We start from the raw sequence: 16,452 nt of genomic DNA, 5'->3' as shown, positions 1-16,452 counted from the left end.
TCCAGCCTGGGTGACAGAGTGAGACTCTGTCTCAAAAAAAAAAAAAAAAAAGATATGACAACATTAGTTGAGAACTTACTATGGGCCAGCCAATGGCTATCACTTATATAACTATCACTGTTAGGCATATTAATTCATTTAATTCTGGCCAGGTACAGTGGGCTTATACCTGTAATTCTAGCACTTTGGGAAGCCAAGGTGAGAGGATCAGGTGAGGCCAGGAGTCCAAGGCCAGCCTGAGCAACACAGTGAGACGCTGTCTGTATTAGTCCATTCTTGCACTGCTATAAAGAAAAACCTGAAACTGGGTAATTTGTAAGAAAAGAGGTTTAACTGGCTCATGGTTCTGCAGGAAGCACAGCTGGAGAGGCCTCAGGAAACTTACAGTCATGGCAGAAGGTGAAGAGGAAGGAGGTACGTCTTACAGTCTTACACGGTTGGAACAGGAGGAAGAGAGAGCAGGGGGAGGTGCTACACAGTTTAAACAACCAAATCTCATGAGAACTCACTCGCTATCACGAGAACAGCAAGGGGGAAATCTGCCCCCATGATCCAACCACCTCCCCACAGGTCCCTCCTCCAACAGCGGGGACTACAGTTCAACATAAGATTTGGGCGGGGACACAAATCCAAACCATATCACCATTTCTACAACAAAACAAAAGTAGCCCCGCATGATGCGTGCCTGTAATCCTAGCTACTCGGGAAGCTGAGGTGGGAGGATCACTTGAGCGCAGGAAGCCGAGGCTGCAGTGAGCTATGATTGTGCCACTGCACGCCAACCTGGGTAACAGAGTGAGACCCTATCTCTAAAAAAATAAGAAAATTAAATTTACTTAATGAGGGTCAGTGAGATTGAGCTCCTTGTCCAATTCACCTGTTTCTCCTATGTGGGGATTCAGGGACCACAGCTCCAGAGCTATGGCTCTCTGTGCATAAAGATATTTTCTTTTGTAGGCAGTATTAAGCATTGCTAACACTTAGCTGCATGCTCTCATTTCACTCTCACAAACCCTGAGCTAGATTCTGCATGAAACCACCTTGCAGACAAGGAATCAGGTATTTAGTAACTCTCCCATGGTCACTCCGAGGAGCTGGGATTTGAACCTTCTCTGTCAGACTCCAGAGCCTAACGGCTTTACCAATACCGCCCTGCTCCTCGTGTCTTTGGGTGAATGAATTTTCTATGCTGTTCAAGAGGTGTTTTCTCAGTGCCTGGCCGGGGCCTAGTGCTGTGCCCAGGAGCTGGGGAAGCAGAATGGGCTGCCGCAGTCGTGAGAAGGAAAAAACATACTGTGTTAGCTGTCCTGAGTCAGGCCCAGGGTCTGACACTTTTTAGTTCTGTGACCCTGGGCAAAGCCACTTAACCTTTCAGGCCTCAGTCACCTCATCTTTGAATTGGGAGAATCCTGTGTTTGTCAGAGGTTGCTAAGATTTGATGAAATAATGCGTGTGTGTTTGATAGATGGGGTATCATTCTGTCACCCATGCTGGAGTGCAGTGGCTTGATCATGGCTTATTGTGGCCTTAAACTCCTTGGCTCAAGTGATCTTCCTGCTTCAGCCTCCTGAGTAGCTGGGACTCAGGCGTGTACCACCATGCCCAGCTAATTTTATTTTATTTTTTATTTTTTTGTAGACGTGGGCAGTGGAGGCGGTGGGTGGGTGGTGTCTCACTATGTTGTCCAGACTGGTCTCAAACTCCTGGCCTCAAGCAATCCTCCCATGTGGCCTCCAAAAGTGCTGGGATTACAGGTGTGAGCCATTGAGCCCAGCCTGATGAAATAATTTTTATGAAAGTGCTTTTAAAACTGAAGTGCTATAGAAATATTGGAAATAATCTCTTAGGCTGTTCTTACAGATTCTCTAGACTTTTGCCTGTGTGTGTTTTAATAAAAAATGATGGCTGTATGGGGGTCCCAGTGGATTAAGCCACTGGTTTGCAACCCTGGTTACCTATTAGAATCATTGGGGAAGTTTTTAAAACCAAGATGCCTGGTCCCTATCTCCCCACAGGTTTTTGATTCAATCGTTCTTGGACTGGGACAGGGCAGTTTATGTTTTAAAAGCTCCTCAGGTGATTCTAATTTGCAGCTAAGGGTTCCAAGCAATGGATTAAAGAAGAAAGCAGATACATAATGGTTTTATGAAACAGTTTGCTATACCTTAAAATCCAAAGCATTTTCCCCACACATCACTACTTGGTGGTGGAGAACAAACGGCGACCGGTGGAGAGTTCTGGACTTACCAGAACAAAAGAACTCCAGGACAGGTCCCATGGGGTTTTCTGCTTTTCCTCAGCTTCTTCAAGGTCAGGTGACAGATGCTGGGTGATGATCCGGGTGCATACTCCAGGGTTGCTAGAGTGGGACAGGAGTATGCTCTTAGGTGGGCAATAGAGAATCTCATGACAGGGCTATAGTTAGTGGGCTCTTTGAGGTTAGAAGCAGTCTTGAATTTCATCTTTTAAGTCCAGGACTCACCTACTCTATTAGTGCATTCTCACACTGCTGTAAAGATACTGCCTGAGACTGGATAATTTATACATGAAGGAGGTTTAATTGACTCACAGTTCCGTATGGCTGGGGAGGCCTCAGGAAACTTACAATCATGGTGGAGGAGGAATCAGGCATTTTCTACACAAGGCGGCAGGAGAGAGTGTGAGTATGTGAAGGAGGAGCTGTCAAACACTCATACAACCATCAGATCTTATGAGAACTCACTATCATGAGAACAGCATGGGGGAAACCGCCCCCATGATCCAATCACCTCCCTCCCTCCACACGTGGGGATTACAGGTCCCTCCTTCAAAATGTGGGGATTACAACTGGCAATGACATTTGGATGGGGACACAGAACCAAACCATATCATTCTGCCCCTCCATCTGCAAGCTGAAGAGCAGGGAAGCCAATAGTGGCTCAGTGCGAGTCCCAAAACCTCAACAGTTGGGAAGCTGACAGTGTAGCCTCTAGTCTGTGGCTGAAGGCCTGAGAGCCCCTGGCAAACCACTGGTGTAAGTCCAAGAGTCCAAAAGCCAAATAACTTGGAGTCTGATGTTCGAGGGCAGGAAGCCTCCAGCACAGGAGAAAGATGAAGGCTGAAGACTCAGCAAGTCTGCTCATTCCACCTTTTTCCACCCGCTTTTTCTAGCCATGCTGGTAGCTGATTGGATGGTACCCACCCAGATTTGAGGGTCGGGTCCGCCTCTCCAAGTCCATTGACTCAAATGTTAATCTTTTCTGGCAACACCTTCACAGACATACCCAGAAACAATACTTTGCATCCTTTGATCCAATTAAGTTGACAATATTAACTGTTACACCTAAAGTAGTGGCTCATTTGTTATGTCTTTGCTTAATAAATAAATAAATAATAAATGAATATTTCTCCCAGGCATTGTGAGAGATATTTCCCCATCTATTATCTTTTTTTTACTCCAATTTTTAATTTTATTTGTATAAGAGACATGGTCTCACTGTCACACAGGCTGGAGTGCAGGAGTGCAGTAGTGCAATCATAGCTTACTACAGCCTCGAACCTCTGGGCTCAAGCAATCCTCCTGTCTCAGTCTCCCAAAGTGCTGGGATTACAGGCATGAGCCATCTCACCTGGCCCCATGTGTTATCTAATTTAAAGTTTGCAACACTCCTGAAATGTAGATAATGAAAATATAGAGGATTAGAGAGACGAAATAACTTGTTCATCTTAGTTAACACAACTGAGTCTGTGTTCAGAGCTGGGATTTGAACCCATGTCTGCCTAGAAAGCCTATACCTTTCCATCCAATTGCCTAACAACTAGAAATGAGATTTGAATACAGAGTAAGTCCAGAGCCCCAAATCTCTTTGTGACAAGCCTGCCAGTTCTCCTCAGCATCAGTCTAGGCTTTAAAGTCTGTAACTCAGTGGTTTACAGACTTTACTTACAGATGATGAGATTTTGGGAGATGATAATTGTAGAAACATGCTATTTCTTTGACCCCATTTCCTCCCAGCCCCATTATCTTTTATCTATGTGCTGAAATCTCTCTCCTTTGGTGTTTCAGGATAGGGTTTTGCCTTGATTTCCTAATTTATTTTGTGTTAGTTTATTTTGGCTAAACTTTAAGTTCCTTTTGGCCAGTATGGCCTTAACAGCTTCTGATATTCTAAGTCTTAAGAAATTAATGTAGGCCGGCTGCGGTAGCACACACCTGGAATCTCAGCCCTTTGAGAAGCGGAGGTGGGCAAATTGTTGGAGCTCGGAGTTCGAGACCAGCCAGGGCAACATGACAAAACCCCATTTCAATAAAAAATACAAAAACTAGCCCAACATGGTGGGCATATGCACTTGGAGTCCCAGCTCCTCCCAGGGCTGAGGCAGGAGGGTTGCTTGAGCCCTGGAGGTCGAGGCTGCAGTGAGCTGTATTTGCATCCCCACACTCCAGCCTGGGTGACAAAGTGAGACCCTGTCTCAAGAAAAAAAAAAAAAGAAAAAAAAAGAAATTAATGTAGCTTCTACAGTAAATACAAGTCATAGACTGGCTACTGCCTAAGCATTTCCTGAAGACCTAGTGTGTGCAGACACCCAGCTAGGCACTGGGGATGTAGTGGTGAACCACACAGACATGGTCCCTAGCCATGAAGAACTTAAGGAACTTCCAGCCTAGTTGGGAGAGATGAAAAAATAAAATATTTTTCAGTAGTGGCTTGGCTGCTGCAAAGTTGATTTAATGTAGGTAATCGAGACAAAGTTTATATAATGTCATCCTATAGCCCATTAAAACAGAAAAAAAATGTGTAATGAGGTTGGTGTTCATAAATACCAAATTGGTGTTTCTGTATGAAAGGCAATGTTAGTATCTATTGCTAGAGTAAGCACATTCATATGCTGACATGTTTGGTTTACAGCCAGAACGGTCAGGAAATTAAGCTGTTTATCTTCTGCCCTCTTGATAAAAGTCACTCTTTTACAACATAATTAAGCAGAATGCCAAGCCATAGCTTTCAGCTATAAACACTGCTTTTAACATTAGGTAAGTAAGCTCATCTGGGGAATTTTTTTTTTTTTTTTTTTTTTGGCCATTGTAATTAACCTCAGTAGGATGAGCATCTGTTTCGTATTGCTCAAGCTGCAGGTAGCCTTGTTTCATTCTGAAGTGAGCTTCAGATCCATGGTTGATTGTATTACCCCCAGCTACTGCTTAAGACCAAAGGAGAAGGTTTTTCTCCACCCTTCTAAGTATCCATTTTCTTGAATTCTGGGAAATTTGTTTCTGATAGGATCTAGAGCTGTGGACATTTGTCCTTGGCATCCTTGGAGGCTTCTTTTGGGATCAGTGTAATTCCTGATTGAAGCCCAGTGCATGCATCAGAGAAGGCACTTCTTCTTGACCCTTTTCTTCTCTGAGGTTAGGCTTCAGCTGTCTTAGAATGAGGCTGACTGAGGGTCCCCAGCAGGTCAGTACTAATAAGATCTGAAGACTTAAGATTTTGCCCAACGTGAATTGGTCCTTAAAAAGCAAATCCTTTGTATTCCTTTCTGAAGTCTTGCTGAATGCCGTTGTAGCAGTCAGAGTTCCTCATTGCAAAAAACAGAAAACACTTCTGTTAATGCACTGAATTTGGGATACTGAGTCTGACAGAATCGCTCAAAAGGCTGGAGAAGCAGGCTTGGAAAATGGTGAGAACCAAGAGCTGTGTGTAACTACCCCTGGCAACTAGAAGCTCCTGTCACTCTTCTGCGTCTCCTCCTCCAGGTTCAGTGACCCAGGTGGGAGTATCAAGTGGCTGGATCTCACTCACAGGTCCATGACCTAGCTGCTGGAGGTGGGGACATGGGGGGAGGTTGGAGCAAGTGAATAATTGGTCTTTTTAGGTTCTTTCAATTTGGGGGTTTCGGGGGTTAGTGCTCAAGATGTAGTCCTCTTCCCACCTGCTGGGGGCTCAGAAGCTGCATGGTTGACCATCTTGTTTCTTTCCTTGTCCTGCATTGCCCTAAGGTAGGGAAACCTAGCTGTCAAATCCCTTTAAACCAACATACTCACTGCACACACATCTTACAGTTAATTAAAGCATGCCTAATTGCCCAATGTTTTATACAGAATTATTTGCTCAATACTGCACAAGGGTAGAGAATTAAAATGAAAGGTTTTATGTTTAATGTGGTCTATTAACTGTAGAGGGCACTGGAAATTGCCAGGCAGGTATAATAGAAAGTAGGTCATTTATTCATCACTTAGTGTAAATGGTTTTTTCTTTCCTAGTAATAGCCATTCATTTTATTTGAAACTAATCTATTTTTAGAATCCTAAAGGCTGGTTCTGATTATAAATGTTTTTTAGCCTCTGTCACACCGAGAACTTCAGAAATGTCTCAAAAACATCATATAATGTCTACCATTATACTGCTATTAAGAAACATCTTGCATATACTCTTCATTATGCAAAGGACATTCATATCATGGAGATGAACATCTTTATTAAATAAGGGCTAGGCCAGGCGGGGTGGCTCATGCCTGTCATCCCAGCAGTTTGGGAGGCCGAGGTGCACAGATCACCTGAGGTCAAGAGTTTGAGACTAGCCTGGCCAACATGGTGAAACCCCATCTCTACTAAAAATACAAAACAAACAAACAAACAAAAATTAGCCTGGCATGGTGGCACGTGCCCATAATCCTAGCTACTTGGGAGGCTGAGGCAGGAGAATCACTTGAACCTGGGAGGCGGAGCTTGCAGTGAGCTGAGATCGCATCACTACACTCCAGCTTGGGCGACAGTGAGACTTCATCTCAAAAAAAAAAGGCTGAAGCCTGGTTTTGGTTCAAAAAGAATCAACAGTATGAACACATAAAATGAAATACCTCACAATAAAGCTAGAAATCAATATGGCCCCTTTAAACCCCTAGTTTTACTGATATATAATTCTTTCCCTCTTCAGGTGATGTTCTGATTAGTGTTGGCCATGCCAACGTGTTAGGATATACTCTTCGAGAATTTTTACAGCTTTTGCAACATATCACCATTGGAACAGTGCTACAAATCAAGGTTTACCGAGATTTTATTAACATTCCTGAAGAATGGCTAGAAATATATGATTTAATCCCTGAGGCCAAATTCCCAGTAACAAGGTAAATAGTTCATTTTAGGAACTCTTTGTTATAATACAGAATCCCAGGGCCTGTGAGGCACAGATGGTTTAATGTGACAATTATCAAATAAGGATAATGACAGGACGACTGGTGACACTGTCAGAGTAATTTCCTGGGTTTCTGGTATTAGATCTGTAGGATCTAATATGAGAAAGCATGATAAAGTCAACTTGAAGTTAAAAAACAAGTCATCAGTTGGGAATTTTGTCCCTGTGCCTACCTGAATGGTGCCTCTCCTTCCCAAGTCAGCCCTTAAAATGCTTCTTGTGGGCCGGGTATGGTGGCTCATGCTTGTAATCCCAACACTTTGGGAGGCAGGCGGATCACGAGGTCAGGAGATCGAGACCATCCTGGCCAACATGGTGAAACCCCCTTCTCTACTAAAATTACAAAAATTAGCTGCATGTGGTGGTGAGCACCTGTAATCCCAGCTATTCAGGAGGCTGAGGCAGGAGAATCGCTTGAACCTGGGAGTCGGAAGTTGCCGTGAGCCGAGATCGCACCACTGCACTCCAGCCTAGAGACAGAGCAAGATTTTGTCTCAAAAAAAAAAAAAAAAGGCTTCTTGCAAATCCTATTTTCTTTAACATATTCAATTTTTTTCTCTCCGGGTCCTTCCCAGTAACATCTAAGCCTTTTTAAAATTCTCTCATCTTGGCAAATCCTATCGTCAGTCCACTCTCCTCTCCCTACCCTCTCTAGCCACTGGAGTCTCTTCCATCCCTTCCCAACTTGCTAAAAGCTGTATTAGACACCTCTGTTTCCTTGAGAGATGCCACTTCCCGGACACTCCTCAACCCACTTCAATCTAGGCTTTGCTTTCATCCCTTGGCTGAGTCCTTTTCCCAGGGCCACCCATAGCCTTCACACTTCTCATCCCACTACATTCTTCTGTCTTTATCTTGCTTGGCTTCTGAGCAGCACTAGACACTTAACACTTTCCACCCACTCTCTTCTTGAAATAGCACTTCCCAGGCTTCTGTGACACCACACTCCCCTGATTTTCCTGCTGTCCTATTACTTCTGGCCATTTCCTCTTGGTGTCCTTTCTCCTGGCCAATTTCATTGATGCCTGTGGTTTCTCTATCCACATGCTAATTACTTTCAAATTGTATTATCACCAAAACTGTATTTTTTTTTCTTGGTTTTGCTCTTGTCGCCAGGCTGGAATGCAGTGGAGTGATCCTGGCTCACTGCAACCTCTGCCTCCCAGGTTCAAGTCATTCTCCTGCCTCAGCCTCCAGGGTAGCTGGGATTACAGGCGCATGCCACCACACCCAGCTAATTTTTGTATTTTAAGTAGAGACGAAGTTTTACCATGTTGGCCAAGCTGGTTTCACACTGCTGACCTCAGGTGATCTGCCTGCCTCGGTCTCCCTAAGTGCTGGGATTAGAGGCATGAGCAACCAAGCCTGGCCAGAATGATCTTTTTGTAATGCAAATCTGATCCTGGCATATTCCTATAAAAAATCTCAAGACTTTTTGTTCTTTGGATAAATGTCAAAATCCTCACATTGGCCTATAATGCTCTACGGGGTTCAGCTGGCCTCTGCATACCATTCCAACTTCAACTCATACTGCTTTCCCCATCCTTCTCTATCCCACTTTAGCTTCCAGCTCCCTGCCTTTTGTTGCTCTTTGCCTCAGGGTCTTTGCACTTGCTCTTCTCTGTCTGCAACATGCTCGTAACTTTGCTCTTCAGTAGTCACCCTTGAAGGCTCCAGTGTACCTTCTCCAAGGGGTCTTCCTAGAAACACGTCCATCTGACATATGCCTTCGCAGCTCGCTCCTTCACATTTATCCCAATTTTAATGAAATAATCTGTGTAATCAGTTGTTCACTGTGTTTCCCTGGGAGAATGTGAACTCCATGAAGGCAGGGACTGAGTCTGTCTTGTTTTGCTAAAATTGCCCTAGGACTTTCATGTGGTCAACGGTTCATTTGTTTTTAATTTTTAATTTTAAAAGTCTTATTTTTGAGACAGGGTCTCACTCTGTCCCTCAGGCTGTAGTGTAGTAGCATGATCACAAGTCACAATCAAATCCTACTCAGCGACTCCTACACTGGAGGGCACGACTCTAAAACCATGGGTTCATCTTTTAGATGACAACGTAACAACTATGTTCTAAGCATTTTCATTACATGGAGGAGTTCTGAGATCCAGAATATTAAATTCTAAGGATGGCAGACTGACCATTCAAAAGCAAAGAAAAGATAGAACAGCACAACTCAAGTATGAGGCGAAAACCCGCAAACTTAAATAACAATACCAAGCACCTGCTGACTCCCTTTCTTAATTAGGCAAAGTACTCATATCTACAGCATTTTAGTAACTTAGGTGTAACGGGGCAGGGAAAGAAGGGAAAGGAAAAAGCTGCTTTCACAAAGCTGGCATAACCTTTTCCAGGAGAAAATGGCACCGGGTATACACACTGGAGAAAATTCTCCATTTAACGCTCTGGGTAGGCCGAATGGTCTAGAAAGTTTGTTTCCAGCCAATCCTGACCTCTGCAGGGTTGTGGCTTTATTACCTAATGATAATTTACCTGTCCTTTATGGTTACCTAACCATCAGAGTTGCCAAGGATTCACCCTGCAGTCTGAAAAAAAAAAGTTATTAATACTTGGATTTTAAAAAAAAATTCATGTGCTGTTCAGGAAGACCTAAGTGTGTCTGAAGGCAAATTAGACAAAGAAAATCAGTATTTAAGACTAGTGGCTCTTAGTAAAAATTACTCATTATCAACTGTTTATTACTGGAAGAGATAAACTTTAGGAAAAGCCATTCAAATTCTTGGAAGCAAATACAACAGGCAGATCGCCAAGGTTATTAGTGATAATACCAGAAGTCTTAACAGGTTGGCAGGGAAGAAACCTATTTCCTTTTAGCAGGGCAGAATGTACCAGAGATTTGTAATCACAAAGATTTGGTTCTGCTGGGCAACAGCACCAGGATGAGGGAAAGCAGGTGACAAAGCACTCATTCTGGAAAGTTAAAGCAAGCACAGGTACTGTAGGCATTAGGAAAGTTCAGAGACCTGAAGGTACTAGCAGGCAAGCACCACCTAGTTTCAACAATCAAGAAAGCCAATAATTGGAGAAAGTTAAAAACAACAACAAAAACCTGGCTGGGCACAGTGGCTCATGCCTGTAATCCTAGCACTTTGGAGGCTAAGGTATTCTTTGAGGCCAGGAGTTTGAGACAGGCACGGGCAACATAGGGAGATCCTGTTTTTACAAACAAAACAAAACAAATTAAAAATTAGCCAGGTGTGGCAGCACACAGCATACACACCTGTAGTCTCGGCTACTTGGGAAACAGAGGCCAGAGGGTCACTTGAGTCTAGGAGTTCAAGGTTGCAGTGAGCTGATTGTGCCACTGCACTGCAGCAAGGGTGACAGAGCAAGACCCTCTCTAAAAAAAAGACTCGAAGACTTACTAATGACTAGGATGTTGAAGATCCTTAAGGCCCACTATTTCCTGACTTCCTGACTCATCTGGAAATCAGTAATATTCTGTTCCTGCCACGTGAGCCACAAGAACAGAGTTCTCAGGAGATGGTCAGGTTGAACCTGTCACTTTAGCTGTACTGAAATTAACCTACCCTTTAACACCTCCTAATATTCTGGTCAGTAGTCTAGTATAAGTCTGTGCAAAACTCTTTAGGGCATGGTAAAGTAATTTAAGGCAGAATTTGATTTCCATTTAGAAATGGAAAAAGATTTAAAGATAATTTTTAAAAGGGAAACATTTCAATGACACAGAAAGGTAGTGCTAAAGCTAAATTGTATCTTCTATAAGTCAAAAAGCGAGTTATAAGGCATCTTGTTAGGGGACCATAAATGTTCAGACATGAAGAATCTATTTTATTCACTATTCTTTCATTTCAGCACACCAAAGAAAACTGAACTGGAAAAAGATGAATCTTTCATAAGCAGTGATGATAATGAAAATGTAGATTTAGATAGAAGACTTCAATATTATAGATATCCATGGTCAACTGCACATCACTCTGCAAGGAGACCAATATCCATCTCCAGAGACTGGCATGGATATAAGAAGAAGAACCATACTATTAGTGTAGGAAAAGACATTGATTGTGACGTGATGATTCACAGAGACGATAAGAAAGAAGTGAGGGCGCCTTCTCCATACTGGATAATGGTGAAGCAAGACAATGAAACCTCTTCCACCTCTACTTCCTCTACCTCAGATGCATTTTGGCTGGAAGATTGTGCCCAAGTTGAAGAGGGTAAAGCCCAACCAGTATCAAAGGTTGGTTAGCAAATCTGTGGTCATATGAGCATTTATCTTGCAGACACCCAAGTTTTGTGCCTCACCAAGCACAAGTTTGCTATACTTATCAAGGACTGTCTGTAGACTCACCAATTCTCTTCTCTTATGACTGTGTTATTAAGCCTTTAGAGATGTTCTTCAATAGGATTATCTAAAGACTTCCCTAGGTTCTTGCAGTCCTCGCAAATCTTATTTTCAGAATAAAACCCTTCTTTCTGAGAAGAATTTCGTTTCTTTTAGAAAATGCAGTAGAGAAATCCAATATCAGAATGTCTGAACATAATAGAGAATCTCACTTTATGTAAACACACTTTTCTTTAAATATTTAGATTCTCTCTTTTTTTTGGTAAACTTCAAGTACTATAATTAAAATAACTAAGAGACATATTCCTTGGCTAGTTATTCACATTAGAATTCTTTGTTTTTCCCTTTTCAGCCCTTCTTTTACTGTAAATGTTGAATTGAGAGTTAATTACTTGGAAGAGACAGGATAGTAACAGATAAGGGAGAGACAGCAGATGAGCGAAAAACAAAACTCTGTCAGTGAAGATAAATCAGACATAAAAAATGAATTAATGGGAATACAGGATATGATTGATAGGACATTTATGTTTTTCGGAAATAATTTTATTGCAAAAAAGGCAAAACGGGTAAAAACCAGACCATTTAGCTGTTGATACCCAAAATGACAAATTTTGAACTTGCTTTCATCTGAAAAGCCACCAATAGTAACCTGGCACTATTTATACTGATAGCCACTTGGCCTTAATTTTAATAGTTTCTAATGCTTCTATACTCAATAATTATATTCCTGTCTCCTTTAAAGCATCTACAACAAAAATATCAATCAGCACATAATAAATACTTGTTGATTAACTCATTGAGAAAAACGTAAGAAAAACACCTAAGCAGAATGTTTTATTGATTTTAGGTCAGCTGAGAATAATTACCTGCATTTATGCCTTATTTTACCTCACTGGAAAAAAGACAAATGTTTTATTAGAGATTTCTGACTTTCATGTGTTTGCTGCTCTGGGCTGAGAGAATGTTGAGCTCTCTCCTGTAATGTGTGCGTCAGTATTACAGCTCATCAACAAAAGGTGTATGTCCCAAATTTCCACTTGCTGCCATCGACTTCTGGCCAGAAACAAACTTCTTTGCAGCCTTTAAAGAAACAAACAAAAGACAAAGTTAACAAAAATAAAAATATATGTCATCAAGCTGGTGAACTTATTTTGTCATTTTAAGAATTTATGGATAGGACATTCTTTTTTTTTTTTTTTTGAGATGGAGTCTTGCTCTGTCACCCAGCATGGAGTGCAGTGGTGTGATCTTGGCTCACTGCAGCCTCCGCCTCCCAGGTTCAAGCAATTCTCTGCCTCAGCCTCCCAAGGAGCTGGGATTACAGGCATGTGGCACCATGCCCAGCTAATTTTTGTATTTTTAGTAGAGACCGGATTTTGCCATATTGGGCAGGCTGGTCTCGAACTCCTAGCCTCAAGTGATCCACCCACCTCGACCTTCCAAAGTGCTGGGATTACAGGCATGAGCCACCAACCCGGCCTTGGATAGGACATTCTAAGCCAGCAATTACTATAATAGCTGTTGTGAAAATTAACTAGGAGATGGCTGGTGCTTTAATTTGTGACAGTGTGGGAAAAGCTTAGCTGTTCCTCTGAATGTTCCATTGTATGTGTAATGAACCAAGCAAGAGCAATGCTCCGGTAAGAGGGTAGCTATTAAAAGCGAGATAAGGAAAACATCACTGATACTCTCAAATACAGTTGTGTGGCTTCAGGCAGGGATGTACTTTCCTGTTTCTGTATCACAATGGCAAATAGTCTGGGTCAACAAAAATACAATGATTGTTAACTTAAAAGTAAAACTTTTTACCCTAATGGCTTCTTTATGCCACTACTTCCAAGTTCAAAGACTGGTTAAGTGTAGTGTCATGAGTCAGGTGTAGGTGGAGCAGCAGCCCCCATATTCTCAGGCCAGCTTATCTTATCACTATGAAGGAGAGGTGGTGGTGGAAGCAGTTGGGTTGGGATGCACATAATGATGGGATATAAGATGAGGACAGTCATTTAGAAGAGTACGAAATGAGCCAGGGGCCATGGCTCACACCTGTAATCGCAGCATTTTGGGTGGCCGAGGCAGGCGGATCACGAGGTCAGGAGATCGAGAACATCCTGGCTAACACGGTGAAATCCCATCTCTACTAAAAATATAAAAAACTAGCTGGGCGTGGTGGCAGGCACCTGTAGTCCCAGCTACTCGGGAGGCTGAGGCAGGAACATGGCGTGAACCCGGGAGGCGGAGGTTGCAGTGAGCTGAGATAGCGCCACTGCACTCCCTCCAGCCTGGACAACAGAGCGAGACTCCGTCTCAAAAAAAGAAAAAAGAAAAAAAAAGAAGAGTATGAAATGATGATGATTAGGGGCCAAATGAAATCAAGTCAGGGTTACTTTCTTAAAACAGCCTTGTCTCTTTTTTTATTTGAGACAGGGTCTCACTCTGTTGCCCAGGAGGACAGCAGCATGATCTTGGCTCTCTGTAACCTCTGCGTTCCAGGCTCAAGCCACCTTCCGACCTCAGTCTCCTGAGTAGCTGGGACTACAGGCACATGCCACCAAGCCTAGCTAATTTTTGTACTTTTTTGTAGAGATGGGGTTTTGCTACATTGCCCAGTCTGGTGTTGAACTCCTGGGCTCAAGCAATCTGCCCACCTCAGCCTTCTAAAGTGCTGGGATTACAGGCATGAGCCACTGCACCCAGCTTGGTTTTTTATTTTTTCTTATCCCCACTGTCCCTATACAAAGTAGACCTGTTGGTGAGAAGATGGCTGAGACATGTACAACGGAAGGCGAGTTGGTAAGTTTAATGTAGAAAACGGGGAAAACCCACTTACTTTGGATTAATTCTGTAGGTCATGTGCTTGTTAGGCACAGTAGGGAACACAAAGAAGTACATGACATAGTCCTTGCCCTCAAAACAGCTCAGTCTTGTAGGGAACAATAATATATGTGAAAAAAAAAATTAGCAAGAACAGGAGAATGTCTTAGGCTTAGAAGAGTAAAGAAAATCTTAAGATGCTGGATGGTGAAATACTTGAAGAGAAAAAATAGCAAACTTCACATTTAGGTTGGATGACATGAAACTGCCAATATTTGACTCTTCTTTACCTCTAGTCATCTAACATAAGCCTGTATTATAAACTACCATTAGTTTAACCTGATGTTTGATACATCAGGTGTATTAAATGCACTTCTGACTGCCATCTCAGTGGACGGCAGCGCTCTCACTGACAGCAGAGTTTAACCTAATGGTAGTTTATTTGAAGGAGGAAGATACATACACTTGAGCTGACAAGGAAGCTTGTTGCAGATCTTATGGGAATGGGCCCTCCCGCCTCCATATTAAGTAGATGGGCACCAAACATGAGAATAACATATACCGCCCGAGGACGCTTATGCATCCTTCTGAAATTGGATCATTAAGTTCTATGTTGTTAAATCGTACGTTTTCATTTACTTACATTGATGATATCAGCGTTAGCCACTGAATCAATCTGCTGAAGGACGGTGGATGGTGGCACGTAAGAACCAGCAACTAGAGCCTGGGACCCGACTTCTTCCAGGAAACGCTCAGAAGACTCCACTGACATTAGGTATCCAGCTTTCAGCTTGTTCCTGTCCAATAAAAGGCAGAAGTCAGTTTTACAGAGCTACAGAGCAAGGCAATTATTTTTTTTTCCTGGCTGGTGGCGAGGGGCTGTGAACATCAAAGCTTTATTTAATCGATATAGTAACGGTGTATCTCCCTCTTCCTGAATTCCCCAAGAAGAACGGCGCTCCCTTCTCTGGAACATGACATTAAAACAGTAAGTCTGAAAGGAAGAAGTCTCGTCAGGGTTGCCAAAGTGTCCAATTGAGGGCCCACTTTGGCCTCCATTTGTGGGTCCATATGCTGCTACAGATTTGAGTGAGACAGCTGGAGAGCTCCCTAATGATTCCCAAGGCCTCTGGATCCGGTTGTGCAATCTGGATCCTCTACATGTCACTGGCCAGTCGCAGCATGCTCTTTTTCCTGCCTACTGGCACAGTGAGGAAGATCTCTCTGCTGTCAGTGAGAGGGTTGCCATCCACTGAGATGGCAGTCAAAGTGCATTTAATACACCTAACGTATCGAACATCATAGCTTGGCCCAGCCTACCTCACATGTGCTCAGAACACTTACAACAGCCTGCGGTTGGGCAAAAGTCATCTAACATAAGCCCATTTTATAAGAAAGTATTGATTACCTCATGTACTGCGTATCACTAGCCTAGGAAAAGATCAAAATTTAAGGTATAGTCATATACTACATAATGACATTTTTGGTCAATGATGGACCACATATATAATGGGGTCCCATAAGATTATTAGGGAGCTGAAAGATTCCTATTACTTAGTGACAACATAATGCTGTAGTGCAATTTAAAAAAAAAAATTTCACGTAGCCTATGTTTACAGTGTTTAGCGTCTACAGCAGTGCACAGTGATTTCCTAGGCCTTCCCATTTACTCACCACTCACTCACTGACTCACTTGAAAGCAGGAGTTTTCGGTCCTGCCAGCTCCATTCATGGTAAATGTCCTATAATGGCATATTATTTTTTTATCTTTTGTGCTTTATTTTTACTGTACCTTTCCTATGTTTAGATGCACAAATACTTACCACTGTGTTATAACTGCCTATAGTATTCAGTATATAGTGCATGCTGTACAGGTTGTAGCCTAGGAGCAACAGACTATAACATAGACCTATGTGTGTAGTAGGCTATACCATCTACATTTGTGTAAGTACACCATGAGGTTCACACAGTGACGAAACCACCTAATACCACATTTCTCGTAACGTATCCCCATTGTTATGTGACCCATGACTGGAAGCTGAAATTGCAATGGTATTGCTCTGTAGCCAGGTTGAAAAATTGTAAGGTGATCCATGGCAAGTTGGGGACAGTGTGTATTATCAACCTACCTTC

The 16,452-nt window shown here is 42.6% G+C and overlaps 2 protein-coding genes across 4 annotated transcripts in view; one reads left to right on the top strand and one right to left on the bottom strand.

The window, feature by feature from the left end:
- PDZD9 (PDZ domain containing 9) overlaps nucleotides 1–11,811 on the top strand; it is a 17,664-nt gene extending 5,853 nt beyond the window's left edge. For 2 of the 3 annotated variants that reach the window (XM_011931905.1, XM_011931904.1), the window contains 2 exons: nucleotides 6,918–7,107; nucleotides 11,019–11,811. In XM_011931905.1, coding sequence (XP_011787295.1) covers nucleotides 6,918–7,107; nucleotides 11,019–11,412 — 584 coding nt within the window. In that variant the 3' untranslated portion in view covers nucleotides 11,413–11,811. Of the gene's footprint in view, nucleotides 1–389; nucleotides 415–6,917; nucleotides 7,108–11,018 lie in introns of those variants that run through there. The other variant, XM_011931906.1, reaches the window with a different exon arrangement.
- A 505-nt stretch (nucleotides 11,812–12,316) lies between these two features.
- The window catches only part of LOC105504455 (cytochrome b-c1 complex subunit 2, mitochondrial), a 30,593-nt gene continuing 26,457 nt past the window's right edge, over nucleotides 12,317–16,452 (bottom strand). Inside the window, exons 13-14 of the mRNA XM_011931902.1 lie at nucleotides 14,963–15,116; nucleotides 12,317–12,588 (exon numbers count right to left, since the gene is read on the bottom strand). Of these exons, the coding sequence (XP_011787292.1) occupies nucleotides 12,505–12,588; nucleotides 14,963–15,116 (238 nt within the window). The 3' untranslated portion in view covers nucleotides 12,317–12,504. The remainder of the gene's footprint in view (nucleotides 12,589–14,962; nucleotides 15,117–16,452) is intronic.

Source organism: Colobus angolensis, unplaced genomic scaffold (genome assembly GCF_000951035.1).
Source record: "Colobus angolensis palliatus isolate OR3802 unplaced genomic scaffold, Cang.pa_1.0 Scaffold92, whole genome shotgun sequence".
Classification (NCBI taxonomy): Eukaryota; Metazoa; Chordata; class Mammalia; order Primates; family Cercopithecidae; genus Colobus; species Colobus angolensis.
The sequence above is the reverse complement of the archived record's forward strand: the minus strand, read 5'-3'. Positions and strand labels throughout refer to the sequence as shown.